The 11,765-nt window shown below is 39.8% G+C and overlaps 2 protein-coding genes across 2 annotated transcripts; both read right to left on the bottom strand.

Moving 5' to 3' along the window:
• Window positions 1-1,612: 1,612 nt before the first annotated feature.
• LOC130730785 (putative pentatricopeptide repeat-containing protein At5g37570) lies at window positions 1,613-5,895 on the bottom strand. Its single transcript, XM_057582886.1, has 2 exons — window positions 2,010-5,895; window positions 1,613-1,928 (listed from the first exon to the last, which is right to left on the bottom strand). Exon 1 carries the CDS (start codon window positions 5,783-5,785, stop codon window positions 4,136-4,138), a length of 1,650 nt encoding a protein of 549 aa, XP_057438869.1. The 5' UTR covers window positions 5,786-5,895; the 3' UTR covers window positions 1,613-1,928; window positions 2,010-4,135.
• A 1,175-nt stretch (window positions 5,896-7,070) lies between these two features.
• Window positions 7,071-11,126, bottom strand: LOC130730784 (uncharacterized). Its single transcript, XM_057582885.1, has 3 exons — window positions 10,485-11,126; window positions 10,034-10,156; window positions 7,071-8,868 (listed from the first exon to the last, which is right to left on the bottom strand). Exons 1-3 carry the CDS (start codon window positions 10,920-10,922, stop codon window positions 7,444-7,446), a joined length of 1,986 nt encoding a protein of 661 aa, XP_057438868.1. The 5' UTR covers window positions 10,923-11,126; the 3' UTR covers window positions 7,071-7,443.
• Window positions 11,127-11,765: the final 639 nt, after the last annotated feature.

The following is an 11,765-nucleotide window of genomic DNA, read 5'->3' as shown; positions in this document are numbered from 1 at the left end:
TCACCTTATTATTATTTACAAATCTTCATCTGCATATCTTCTTCATCAAAAACCCACTCTTCAACATCAATCTTCAGGTGCATAAAGGATCATTCATCAAACCCAGAAAAATTAGCAAAAAATGATATCTTTGGATTTGGTTCCACCATCTTCCTCTGTCACTTTCAGCAGACCCATTCACCAATTTTCCATTCAATCGATGACCCTCTCTTTCAGAGTCTTCTCCACACCAGCAGCCACACCCCTCAAATCTCGCTTCCTCTTCTCCTTCAGCACATGCCCCTCCAGCCCCTACGACGTCGTTTCACTCCACAATCCTTCCCTTGTTTCTGATCACTTGCGCGCAGCGGTTTCCCCAGTCTGAGCTGTTCGTTCGGGTCCTCCATTCAGTCTAAACCCGACCCGGATCTGCTCTCTGGTTCTTCCGTTGGGCTGAGAGGCAACCTGGGTTCAGGGGGTCTGAATCGGCGTTCGCCGCCATCCTCGGCATGCTCGCCAGAAACGGTTGGATGAGGTCCGCGTATTGGGTCATGGAGAAGAATATGGTTGGGTGAAAATGGAGGACGTTGTCATGGATGTTTTGGTTAGTGGTGATGCTTCTTCTGCTTCTTCATCTTCGCCTAAGGGATCGGTTAAGCTTCTTGATTTGCTGCTTATTGTGTTCCACGAATTGGGATGTTTTGTTGTTGTTTGTGTTCCACGAATTGGGGGTTGTGATTTGATGAGGAAACCCTAGATCTAGTTTTGAGGATTGATTTTAAGGCTTTTGGTGAATTAAATGGAAGAAGGGGTTTGATGATGAATTATTCTATTTTCTGGATTTTATATTTTTAATGCTGGAGAAGATGATGAATATGAAAATGAAGAACGTAGATGAAGAGGAACCCAAGAACTATTAATTTGCATTTTATTTGTTAAAATAGGTATGTAATTAGGAAGTTAATTAGAGTGTCTTAATTTTATTTTTAATTTAATGAAAAATGAAAACCTTAAAAAAATGTCATTTTTAATTTTTACTAAAAAATAAATTCCAGGACAACCTCATTTAATACGTGGCAATGCCACGTCCCCGCAAGGACTGGCGGAGTTAAGGGTGGTTTGTTACGGAAAGTGTAATCGGAGGGATGGTTACTTTACTTTGAAAAAATTAGGGGCCAAACTCAAACTGTCCTCAATACACAGGGACCATAAACATATTTAACCCTATTATAATTTCATACTACTTTCAGAATACAATTACATAGTTAAACTACATGTGATAATAATTCTGTGGCTTAAATAAGTTTTTCGCTCCCTAACCTTTACAAAATGCTTGGTATTGGTCCCTCGCCGGAGTAAAGGTGAGTTTTAGTCCCTAACCTTTATCAAAATGTTTGGTTTTGGTCCCTCCGAAGCTCTGGGTCAACGCCGGAGCTCCGGTAGCCCATGTGGCATGGCCACATCAGATTAATGAAGCCATGTTGATTTTTTTTTTCATTTAAATTTTAAAAAAATTTAACCCATAACCAAAAACCCATAATTAATTTTTTTTACGGAACCCATAAATAAATCTTGCTTGGAGAGATAGAGCTTCAAGGTCAAATGACAAACGCAAATACCAACCCTGTGTTCCTTTCTTAATCAGACAACCAAGTTTGATATTGTAAATTCACCCATGTAAATTAAGATTATTAGGTGTAACAATACTTACAAATATATCTCAGAAATCACAAATTTTCACATGAAAAACCCAGAACAAAGAAATATGTTAACAGAGAGAGGCAAATCCCAGGAAGCAAAACACCAGAAACAACAGGAACTTGAATATACCAATGAAGAAACCAAAATTTTAAATTTTGAGCAGTTTAAGCTCGTAAACTTCATAGATCTGAGAGCATTATCCCAGATTTAAGCTTCATAAAACTTCCCCTCTCTGATACTCCCTTTCACTGCAACGAAAACCATTCAGTAACACAAAAGTCGAAATTGACCGATTCAATGGAACAAATGAATGGATGTGAGAGTCTAACCCCAGATCTAAGCATTTCCTCAATGCTCGAAACCGAATCGTCACTGAGATGCTATCCCCTGATGCCGCAGACCTCACCGGCGACGGCGAAGGGAGTCGAATTGTGGCCGGTGGAAACAAGAGAATGCATAATCATTTTGGTTTTGAAATTGACATTTGATTTTCTCTGTGAAGGGATGTTTGATGGGTTTAACAGAACCTTATTTGTTTGTTGTTTCTTATTCTGAAACGAACATGAAGATGAGATGCAAAAGGGACAACCACAATAGAGAAGGAAGAGTGAATATTCACAGGTGGAGGTGGAGAGAGAGAACAAAATCTGGATTTGAGAGTTATGGTTAAGCTTGTTGATTTGATTTTGTTGTTTGGTTCTAGCTGTATTTGTTGGAGATGGAATTGGGATGTCTTGTTGTTAAGAAATTGAAGATGAAGATGATGATGGAGATGGAGATGAAGATGAATTAGGTGAAGGATTTAATTAGGATGAAGGCATTTAAGGATTTTAATTATGAGTTCATTTTTTTTAGAATTTAAATGAAAAAGGAAAAAAAATCCACCTAAGCTTATGAATCTGATGTGGTCATGCCACATAGGCCATCGGAGCTCCGGCGTTGACCCAGAGCTCCGGAGGGACCAAAACCAAACCTTTTGACAAAGGTTAGGGACTAAAACACCCACCTTTGCTCCGGCGAGGGACGAAAACCAAGCATTTAGTAAAGGTTAGGGACCAAAAACTTATTTAAGCCTAATTCTGTGTTCCAAGATGTAATGTACTAAAATGCATATTGCTATTTTATGCACAGGTCATCTCGGTGGGGTTTGGGGAGAGTAAAAATGCAGGAAATGTAACATTTGGAAGATCATTTCGGTGCTTCACTTCAGAAATGCAATGCTACATTCCGAAGAAATTAAAGAGGTAGATATAGACAGTATCTCTTTGAACATGACAATGTCTTAGTTTAATAGTACTCTGATTAATCTATTTACTTACAGATCATAGAATTGCAAGCAGCGGTGCATCAATGAACTGCCACGGTAGGCTAGGCTTCAGGGAGGATAGAATGATGCTGTATCCTCCAACCATCAACGACAAAGCCCTATATGACAATGCAAAGAGAGTGGGAGAAGCTATGCATAGGAAGCACAATGTCAAGTTTTCTCCAATAATTATGGCAGCAGAAGACTTCAGCTTTTAAACCCAGAAAATGGCGGCGACTTTTTTTGTTATTGGAATAAACAATGAGACGCTTAGGGATATAAACTCACTCACCTTGTCACCTTTCTTTGTAACTGATGAGGAGGTTCTTCTCATTGGAGCTGCTTTCCATGAGGCTGTTGCTATGTCTCACTTGGGTAGCCAACTTGCTTCGCTGCATTAACATACCAGAAAACTGATATCTTGAATTTTCATCTTCTCATCTTTATAGTTTATAAATAATAAATTATCATCTCAGCAAAAACTATAAAAACTAGATATTCTCCTATAAATTGTGCTGGAGATACTTTGCCAAAAAAAGAAAAGGAACAGTGTACACCTGCCAACCAACTTTTTTTTTCTCTCTCAATAAAATGATATTAAAAGGTCAACCAAATTCTTCCTTTCACTTGACATTCGTTTGCCAACTTAAGCATCTAATATGAACAGGATTTTAATTGTCAATTTGTATTCATCTGATCTACATGGTTTATAAAAGTGCAGCAATAATAATTATCTTAGATTAAAACCATGGCAGTTACAGTTTTTGGCCATAGAACAAATCAATGATAAATTAGTTCTCTGCCTAGCAGACTACTGCAATTTAACAATAATCCTTTTTTCCCGCCATGCAGACAACTGCACTTTAAATCTGACCTTGCAGCCAAAATTGCATATCAACCAGTCTGTTTTCACACTTCCACTTCCGAAAAATTCAGAGCAACGGTGAGGTTGGTGTATCACCTGTATCTCAAAATTAAGACCCAAAACCAGATTGATACATGGCCGTATGCAAGTGAGAACGCCAATGAACTTAATTCCACAAACGCCATCTACAGCTTAACAACCATAGAGCAACTGCTGAAAAAAATTCTCATCACTTTCCATGGAATTGTGAAATATTTAAATTCCAAAATAAACTCGGCCCTGTATTAAAGTTTACTGCAACCGGGTATCTTCTGCACGCTCCTCTCCCTCATCCTACTTCTCACAAGGGAGACATCTATCCATCGCTCTGCTGCTGCATAGATGTTAGACAACAGGATGTAGTTAGCTGCATTTTGAGGCTCAAGCTCAAAAAGTTGATTAGCAACAATCTCTCCTAAATCTGAATCACCATGGAGTTTACATGCCCCAAGAAGTGCACCCCAGGCACCAGCATGAGGTTCATGCATTGACTTCATGAGTTCATAAGCATCCCCTAAGTGACCTGACCGGCTCAGAAGATCAACCATACAAGCAAAGTGATCAGGTGAAGGACTAATGCCGTATTTTTGCTTCATGGACTGGAAGTAGTTCCAACCCTCATCAACAAGACCAGAATGACTACAAGCTGTCAGTATGATTGTGAAGGCCACCTCATCAGGAACTAGCCCTTCCATCAGCATACTATTAAACAGCCTCACAGCATCTTCCCCACACCCATGAATTGACAACCCTTGTATCATTGAACAATATGAAACTAGATCTCGTTTAGGCATTTCTTTAAACAACTTTAACGCCCTGTCCATGTTCCCGCACTTCGCATTCATATCCAGAAGTGCTGCGATTACATGGTCTTGTTGAAGATCAATAGAGCTCTTGCTTACGTAAGAATCAACCCATTGAGCCAGTTCTAAGTGGCCCAGCTGAGATGTAGCTGACATCAAGCTAACCAATATGAACTCATCAGGCTTCACATTCTTTGATTCCATCTCAAGAAAGACCTTCAATGCCTGATTAGGCTGGCCATTCTGGACATACCCTGATATCAAAGCAGACCAGGCAACAACATCCTTTTCCGTAGCTTGCTCAAACAAGAACCTCGCAGCTGCCATATCACCAGCCTTAGCATAGCCATCAATCATGGTCGTGAAAGAAACCACATTCTTCTCAGGCATAGCATCAAACACCCCCCTAGCACTGCTCAAGTCTCCATCCTTCACAAAACCACACAACATCGCGTTCCAGGAAGCCACATTCCTCTGCGGCATTCCATCAAACAGCTTCTTTGCCTCCACAACATCCCCAGCAGCAACATACCCAACAACCATAGCCGTCCAAGAAACAACATTTCTCCCAGACATTCGATCAAACACCTTACGAGCATCGCCAATCTCCCCGCATTTACCATACATGTCGATCAAACTGGTGCCCACAAACACATCCTCTTCCAATCCACACCTCAGCGCCGACCCATGAACCGATTTTCCTTCCAAACCCCTGCACATTGCAGAACACGCTTTGATCACCAAAGGGTATGTGTAGGTATCCGGAACAGACCCATTTGCCTTCATGCGAGCGAAAGCGGAGAGGGTAGCGGGGAAGTAACTGTTCTGGCAGTGGGATTTGATGAGGGTGTTCCAGAGGAAGGTGGTGGGGCTGAGAACGCGACTGAAGACGGTGGTTGAGTAAGCGATGGTGGAGAGGGAGTGGGCGAGGGAGATGAAATTGGAGATGAGGAATTGGTCTTGCTCGAGGCCTCTTTGGATGATGCAGGCGTGGATTTGCTGAAGGTGTTCGGTTCTCTTGCAGGCTTTCAAGAGGGTGGCGATGCTCGCAGCTGAACGAGGAGGAGAGGAAGAGATTGAACGCATGGACATGGAAATGCCAAACGGGAATGGCTTACCTTACCTGCATTTCACAGTGCTCTTCTTTTTTTCCTCTGAATATTAGATTGTTTCTCAAATTCAAACTATGGATCCATAAAAAAAAGAATTAGGTTACAATGGATCCTTTAAATTTGTTTTGGTTACAATGGATCCTTTAAAATATAATTGTTACTATCTTCTAATAATGTTTTTTTATGTTCAAAAAAATAATATGTTCTTTAAATAAAATCTCTTATTCAAATCAATCTTCTCTTAATATTTATATACCAAATCTAAACTACTCATTTTGAAGCATATCAATCAAATTATACAAAATTTAGACATATAATAGAAATTAATACAATAGATGATAATGTGCCTAGAGTCATGTATATATTGTATTTTCATATTTCATCTATGATTTGAAAAGTCTCATGTACAAAGCTTTAATTCTTCCATCACGAAAGTTAGGTGTCCGTTTAAATTTCAACTTAGCTCCTTTTAGGTTTAACTAGTTGGGATGTAGAATTTTCATATGGCAAGTAATCTTCCAAATTGAAAGGGCAAACATAACATGAATACTTGGTGGTCAAGCAATATTGAGAAGGTCAGAAAGGATCTAGTGGAACGGAACTCACAAGTTTGGTGAAGAAATTTTCCTACAACTTGAATCCTCTTCAGCTGCAACAGCTTAAATAACTAAAAGAAGATTTTTTATAATTCATCACTTTCTTACTTAAGGCAATCTTCACTATCAATGCTATGAATTAATGGTTAAGATTTTGCTGCAGAGGGGGTTGTAGAGAGTGGCTGCATAGAGATGCTAGGATTTGAGGAAAAACTTGTTGATTCCATCATGTCATAGGTAAGAGTATGTTTACAATAAGTTCATTACGCTGAATTGGTTAACTCACAAAATTCATGCTACATTTTGTCGCATTTAATGTGTTTTTTCAATGAATTTTCAAGAGAAAGCTGCAAAATGTGGTGAAGGATCTGTATCCAAAAACATATTCCAAGTCGCTTATATTGGGTGCAATCTAGTTAAACTTTATTGGAAGGAAACGAAGAATAAATTGAAGCTTTGATGAATCAACTGGGCCAGTGGATTTATGATGAGAATGCTAATTGTACTCTATTTCTAAAGGGACCTATATATTAAGGCTATGTTTTGAGAGTTTTGGAGGGTTTGTTCCTAGTTCAAATCCCTCTAGTTCAATAATTTTGACTCATTTTTTACCCTTAGTTCGAACCAACTGATCACCTCAGTCGTTTAAACAATTTGTGGGATACAAAGTGGTAAAGAAAACAAAATGTCATTAATCACCTTCAGCATATGTTACAGGAGAAAAGGAAAAATCAAAACTCGCTGGTTATTGAACTCTACGAACACGACCATACCTGCATATGGTCAAATGAAAATTTAAGCAGCAAGGGCTGCAACTTCAACATTCATGGCTATCAACAAAATAACATTTGAAAGGAGAGAAGCTGATTCATGGCTATCAACAAATTAACAATTGAAAGGAGAAAAGCTTCTTTCAGCTTCTTCTACCTATCGGATCGCAGGTCTATGATATTTGCTCTCCCTGCCTTTTACCAGCCATCGTGCGATACAAAGGGTATTATTGCCTTAGCAAATCATAGTGTCAATAGATAAGAGCTTTTTTTCATCTTTTGGACTTCCTTACACTTTGAGCCTCACCCCTTGGTTCCCCTAACCTTGATTTTAGACCGTTCCCCGGCGCAGGCACTATAACAGGTCTATCTTGGAAGGTGTTGGCGAGTTCTCTTGATGGCCAAGGCTGGGAAGATTGTCTAGTTGGACTGGCATAACCTCTGGAAGATGCTAGCTTGGAACCTGCCAATATCTGGTCCCTTAGACCTTTCACCGATTTGTACCCTAGCATTTCATCGCCATAACCTTTTCCTTGAGTTTGCTTCTCCAGTTCATAAAAGCCTTCCCAATCTAATCCATCTCCTGAACTTTGAAGCTTCTCGGCTTGGACACCCCATTCTATTCCTTCTGATATACTCCTTTGCAGCGACGTGCTTCTCCTTGCGGCTCTCCCGGAGGTAGACCTCCTACCTTTCACTCCTTCCCCGGTTGGATATCTTCTTGTATCGAACCTGCTTTCAGAAGGGGAGGCCCATTTATAGCTCTTGTTGTTGTTGTCCATATTTAACTCTATGGAATGCAGATCACTTTCAGCAGATTCCTCTTCACATTCTACTCCATTGTCAACCTCTCCTCCATCATCTTCTTTATCTTCATTATGATGGGAAGCTAATCGGCTTCTGCCCAGATACGCAGCAATTTCATCATCATTCAAGTGGGTGGAACTTCGTCCTTTTTCTCTAACTTGTTTGCTTCCGAGAAAAGCTTCAAGTTGATTCCTGAGGTTATCAACAGCTGCATTCTTTTCCTCCATCTGATATTTTGCCTCTGAGAGTTTCTTTTGAGCTCTCTCCTCGCGTAGCATATCAGTTAACTGAATCATTTCCTTTTCTTTTTCTACATCTTCAAAAACTTTTGTCGCCACTCTCTTTTGTTTATCTATCTCGGATTTATCCTCATCAACATCTCTTGCTAACTCATCACATACTTGTTCAATAATTTCTCTTGCTCTCTTCTCACTTTCAAGCTCTTTCACCACCTTGAGAAGGGATGCTTTGGTCTCAGCCAGTTCTCTCCCAAGCTTCTTGTTCAAGCTTTCAAACCGTCTCCTCAGCTTCCTTTCTACATCGAGTTCTCCGGCAACAGATTCAATTGCAGCCTCGACGATTTCTTGCTCCTTGCTTTTCCAAGCAGCCTTTTCTTCAGCAAAACACTTCATCAAATAACTTATCTCATTCTGATCTGAGCGTTGTTCCTGGATAAGCTGATTGACCTGTAGGCGAGCCCTCTCTAGCTCAGTATGTAATGCTGAGATAAGGGACATACTAGAGGAAGGACGATCTTCATGACCCCACATGCGGTTGATAATTTTAAGTAGCTCTTTGGATGTTGTTAGAGCATTGCTAACATCTTTCAAACGTGTTTTAACTCCAACGGTAGATAAAGCAGGAGTGTGAGCTCGAGATCTGGTTTCAACCTGCAAGTATTACGAGTTGTAACTATTAGCAAAAATGCAAATCATGTCATGTTTTCTAGAGAAATTTTCACTTACAAAAAAGCTGAGCAAAAAATACTGCATACTAAAATATGCACATGCATGACAGGGCGTTTTGGGTCAGTGTACATTTCAAACAATATAAATCAATGAAGAACAAAATTTGAACCCTCAATTCAAAATAACAGAAAAAATACCAATCACCTTAAAAAAATCATTGTATCTGAATTAATCCTCAAACTCCTACTATTGCTACAATAGATCCTTTTATTCCCTGTTAGCATGCGCTTAAGGAATAATTGAGATGAAATATGGAAGCTCAAGATGTCTATTTGGAAAAAACAAAGTTTCTCTGGTTGTATGTTCCTTTTCCTCATAAGTCATAAGAATAAAAGGTCCAGATTTGTTTACCATTAATCACTACATCATAAGTTACTAGAAGGGGACACGATTTCGAGGGTTCATGGGGACAGAAAAAAATGTTCAAGGTATGTATTTAGAAAAGGCCCAAAGTTTAGGATGATTACATGCTCTTTTCCCAAAAAAAAGTACAAAATAAGGTAGTTTGGCCATTCTGATACAATTAGGAAACCTATCAGAATGTCATAATCTGTTCCAGTATGAACCAACCTATTAGCATATCATAAAGAAATTATAATGCCGGGTCAGCAACACCATCGAAATACTAGTAGATGTATTAAAAATAGAACTAATAATAATTAGTAAGGACATCAATAAGGGGCAGTGTGCATACAAATCCTTAGCAGTTGGCAACCACACAGCATATTCATTGTAACCAACTGGGCAGATAAAACATCATGGTATACATGACAGGGCATTTGATGATTTCAACGCCTAAACAGGGAAAATTGTCCTTACGGCGCTATCGATTGTCTTAGCATAAATATTGTACTTACACATAATGAAGCAATTGTACAAACATTCCAGCAGCGATGTATCAAATTATACAGCCACTCATAGGCTGAGGGCACTGAAATCCAGAGTATTTCTACAACAAAAAAGGTGATCTAGAGTGTGAACTACGCAATGCCTAGACAGGAAGTTGGGGGAACATAAAGAAAGAAAGCAAAAGAAAATAGAAATGTATCAAGACTCCAGAATCATATAAAGTTGTATACTTATATACCTCCATGAGACTGGCATTGCTACGGGAGTCTAATGGGGGAACATGGTGTTCTGTGAGCCTCGGCTTGTGAGAAATGGATGAAGTTCTTCTATGGCGACTACCAGTTCCAGATCGATCCATTCTCTGCAAAAGAAGGAAAAGAAAATGGCAGCATTAGTATATATATAATGATTAAATCTAACCATCAATGCTTCTATAAGAAATAAGAAATTCATAGTAAAAACAAATTTCCAAACTACTTACTACATGATCTGAACTCGAATATTCCAAATTTAATTATCCAATTCACAAGGACAGTCACAAGTAAATATAAAATTTAAATTTCTAGTTACTTAAAAAAGACAACAAAAATTAATTTCAGGTCAAGAATGTCTGCTACATGTGACCAACAAAGACAATGAATCCATCCATGGAAACAAAGAAAACAGAAAAATCAAAGACAAAATTGGACCTCGGATACAGGACTATGTGACGGATCGGACAAATGGGGAGGCAAAGAACCAGAACGCGTGGACCTCGGGACCCTCTCCTTAGCTCTGAGCTCCTTCTTCACCCTCGTGTTGTGGTGGTGGTCACGCACTTCTCTGACGCTCGGCGAAGGAATCTCGTTCATCTCCCACAGCGTCGCCGCGAGCTTCCTCGCCGACACGGGAGCTTGCCTGGTCTTAGCGCCGCCGCCCACCTGCGACGGCGGGTACTTAGGTGACTCCCGCACCGACGCCGGAGATCTCGAGCTGAGTAGATTCCACGTGGGGACGGGCGTGGTGGATCCGCCCCGCTTCCCGACGAGAATGGCCCTCTTGAACCTGTAGTTGTGGAGCATGGAGGAGGAAGACGACGCCGGTGATGAACAACCACGTTTTCGGATCTTCCCCGGAATCAAGTCCATGGTGGTGGTGGTGCTGCCGCCTCAACCGTCAGTCTCGGTGGTGGTGGTGGATTTGATGAGGAGCATAGACAGAGAGAGTGACTGAGACATAACAAGTGGCAAAAGAAGAGGGAAAGAAAGGAAGAGAGCGTGATCCTACGCGACCTACCCTACGGAGAATGATGACGTGTCAGGATTTGAGCGGTTGGATGGAACTGTGTGGAATCCTATGAGCGGTGGTTGTGTGTGAAGGAATGCGGAGTGGAATTATTATAGCGACACCGTGGATGCTGCTTTTTGTTGTTGGCATGCCATTATCACATCTCAATCCAAATTGACTCCAACTTTGACTTTTGACAAGTATTTTCTTTTTAATTTTTTGAATTTTTTTTTCCCCAAAGACAAATACTCTCAAAACAAATTCAATTCTTTTGAAACGTATAGGGATGAACTTATTTGATGTTTTTAAGATGTTGAAAGCAAACAAACATAAAAATTGTGTTCATAGATAAAAAGCTATAAAATTATAATTCAAAAGATTCATACGATAGAAAGAATCTGATTCAACGATAAATTTTTGGAATTTATTGTAATGAAGCAACGTTAAATTTAATAAGATGCCTCATAATTCTGCATGTAACGCAGAATAATAACCTCACTTCTTCGAATAGGCAAGTATAAAAGTACCATATTGATCTTTTATTGTTCTTCACAAGCTGCCACATTCATAGACGAAGAAAAAACTCAATTGGGATTCAGCTAGCTTCACCGACTCCATATCTGATGCATTACATTTCTATTGTATTGAGACTAGACTATATGTTCCGTTGATTCTCCTTTAACTTAGTTGCAAGTTAGAGTCCC

The sequence above is a fragment of the Lotus japonicus genome, chromosome 1 (genome assembly GCF_012489685.1).
Source record: "Lotus japonicus ecotype B-129 chromosome 1, LjGifu_v1.2".
In the NCBI taxonomy this organism is placed as follows: Eukaryota; Viridiplantae; Streptophyta; class Magnoliopsida; order Fabales; family Fabaceae; genus Lotus; species Lotus japonicus.
The sequence above is the reverse complement of the archived record's forward strand: the minus strand, read 5'-3'. Positions and strand labels throughout refer to the sequence as shown.